Source organism: Frankliniella occidentalis, unplaced genomic scaffold (assembly GCF_000697945.3).
Source record: "Frankliniella occidentalis isolate FOCC.00 unplaced genomic scaffold, Focc_3.1 Scaffold603, whole genome shotgun sequence".
Classification (NCBI taxonomy): domain Eukaryota; kingdom Metazoa; phylum Arthropoda; class Insecta; order Thysanoptera; family Thripidae; genus Frankliniella; species Frankliniella occidentalis.
This window is the reverse complement of record NW_026267719.1, coordinates 84,937-87,054: the sequence shown is the minus strand read 5'-3', so window position 1 is coordinate 87,054 and position 2,118 is coordinate 84,937. Positions and strand designations below refer to the sequence as shown.

Here is a 2,118-nt window from a genome sequence, read left to right as displayed (position 1 = left end):
TTTATGCTACAAAGCTACGCTAAAAATGTCAGGTACCTAGCTCAACCCGTTCTCGAGTTATCGTGTTTACAGACAAACAGACACACAGACAGACAGACAGACAGACAGACAGACAGACACGAAACTTTTTGATCATCACTGGAGTAATAGGCTTCGCTATCGCTCAGCCAATTATTTTTGATGAAACTTGTGTTGTAGGTGCTATTTTTTCACACCGAAGACGATAGGATTATTCATTTAAACCGAAACGGGAACCATAACATGCTACCGCGCCTCTTACAATCACTCACTTGTTGTTCGGGCGAGGCCTCGGCAGGGCGTCCAAACCTCTCCGTCCTCGTGCGGCTTGCTTGCGTTGTGTTCCACACACCGGCTCGCCCAGCGCCGAACCGCCGAACACAACCGGGGCGAGAGGGGCTGAGAAGACGGACGGAAGCCAGCACCTTTGGCAGAGGGTCTTGGAGCTCACTCGGGCTGCGCTGGGCTGGGCTGTGCGTTGCATCTGCTGGGCTGACCACGCTGATCTGCCGCCGAGTGTTGACTGTGCAGTGTGCCATCACGGACAGGTCGGAGGGGGGGGGGGGGGGGTACTTTGTGGCAACACCGTTCAGAAGACGAGCCGTTCTCGAAAAATGCAAATGGTTATCGAAACTTGCTGTGATGTGACCACTCAACACGAATAGGCAACTTCATGGTTGGTATGATATTAATATTCTAGAAAGGGGTCGTCCACTTTTGGCGTTATTTCCGGTTGCTTAGAGGAATGTGGGGGAGAGGGTTTGTTGGCTAGCATGACTGTGTGTGACATGGAGGCAAACGTCATGCACGCACCTCCCCACATCGTTTTCGAATCGCGCCTTTAATTTCTTAGTACAAATTCTAGTCATGTGACAGGGTGAGAGTACTAATAGAGTACTAATTCCTGACGAGTAGTACAATTTTCTTCCGTCATTGGGCGGTGGGTGGTGCCAGTGGTGCGCGCTTGACAGAGGTTCGTGAGCCCAGGCGCCAGGATCACGACTCATGAATCACTTTGACGTCAAAATGATCAGTGTATTTGGCTTGACCGTTTCGTTTCTAGCTTGGGGTAAGCGCAGGCCAGGATGACTGAGAGTTGACGACGTTGATCGACTGCCCCACAGGTGCGCAGGCGGCAGCCCCGCAGGCCGCAGGATGACGCCGCGGCGCGCGGCGGTGCCGGCGGGACTGGCGCCGCTGCGGCCGCCGCCGCCGTTGCTGCTGCCGCTGCTGCTGCTGCTCGCGGCCGCGTGCTCGGGGACCTTCTTGCCGCGGCGGCTCGAGTTTGAGGCCGCGTTCCCCGAGGCGCTGGCGGGCCGGCCGGCCGCCCTGGACGACAGCCCGCTGTGCGAGGACGTGCACCCCGAGCTGCGCGTGCCCTGCCGCTGCTCCTTCATCCACTCGCGGCGCGCGGGCGAGGAGCACGTGACCGTGGAGGTGGCCATGGACTGCGACCGCGTCGTCTTCCCCGGCGAGCTGCCGCCGCTGCCGCCGCGGGCGCCCATCGTGTCCTTCAGCCAGCGCTGGGCCGGGCACCAGGCGCTGCCCACCGCGGCGCTCACCACGGCCGAGCTGCCCCTACGCCGCCTGGACCTGGCCGGCAACAGCCTGCGCCGCCTCTCGGACCGCCAGCTGGCGGGGCACCTGGCCGACCACCTGCAGGAGCTCAACCTGGCCGAGAACCTGCTGGGCGACAACCTCAACCCCATCTTCAGCGCGTCCGAGTTCCACAGCCTGCGCGAGCTGCGGCTGCTCGACCTGTCCGGCAACCAGATCAAGGGCCTGGAGGAGGGCATCCTCAAGGGCTGCGATAACCTGCAGGAGCTGCGCCTGGACCGCAACAGCCTGCTGGAGGTGCCGGCCGCGTCGCTGCACGGCCCGCGCGCCCTCAGGGCGCTGTCCCTCGCGCACAACCGCATCAGTGAGTACCCCTTTCACCACGAGTATATGGGTCCGGGCCGGGGCCGCTCGCGAGCCGAGCGGTCGAATGGGCCGATCATCGCAGCGCAGAGAGTGGAAAGATGAATCTGGAGATACCCAAGTCTCGCGGGTTCATTCATTGCCCTGCCCTGGGCACGGGGCGGGGGACGGGGCGGGGCG

General features: G+C 61.5%; 1 protein-coding gene across 1 annotated transcript in view; it reads left to right on the top strand.

Annotated features, from left to right (window-relative positions):
- The first annotated feature begins 257 nt into the window (after positions 1 to 257).
- Positions 258 to 2,118, top strand: part of LOC113215207 (protein artichoke) — an 8,059-nt gene continuing 6,198 nt past the window's right edge. The window contains exons 1-2 of the mRNA XM_052275389.1: positions 258 to 694; positions 1,143 to 1,939. Coding sequence (XP_052131349.1) covers positions 1,174 to 1,939 — 766 coding nt within the window. The 5' untranslated portion in view covers positions 258 to 694; positions 1,143 to 1,173. The remainder of the gene's footprint in view (positions 695 to 1,142; positions 1,940 to 2,118) is intronic.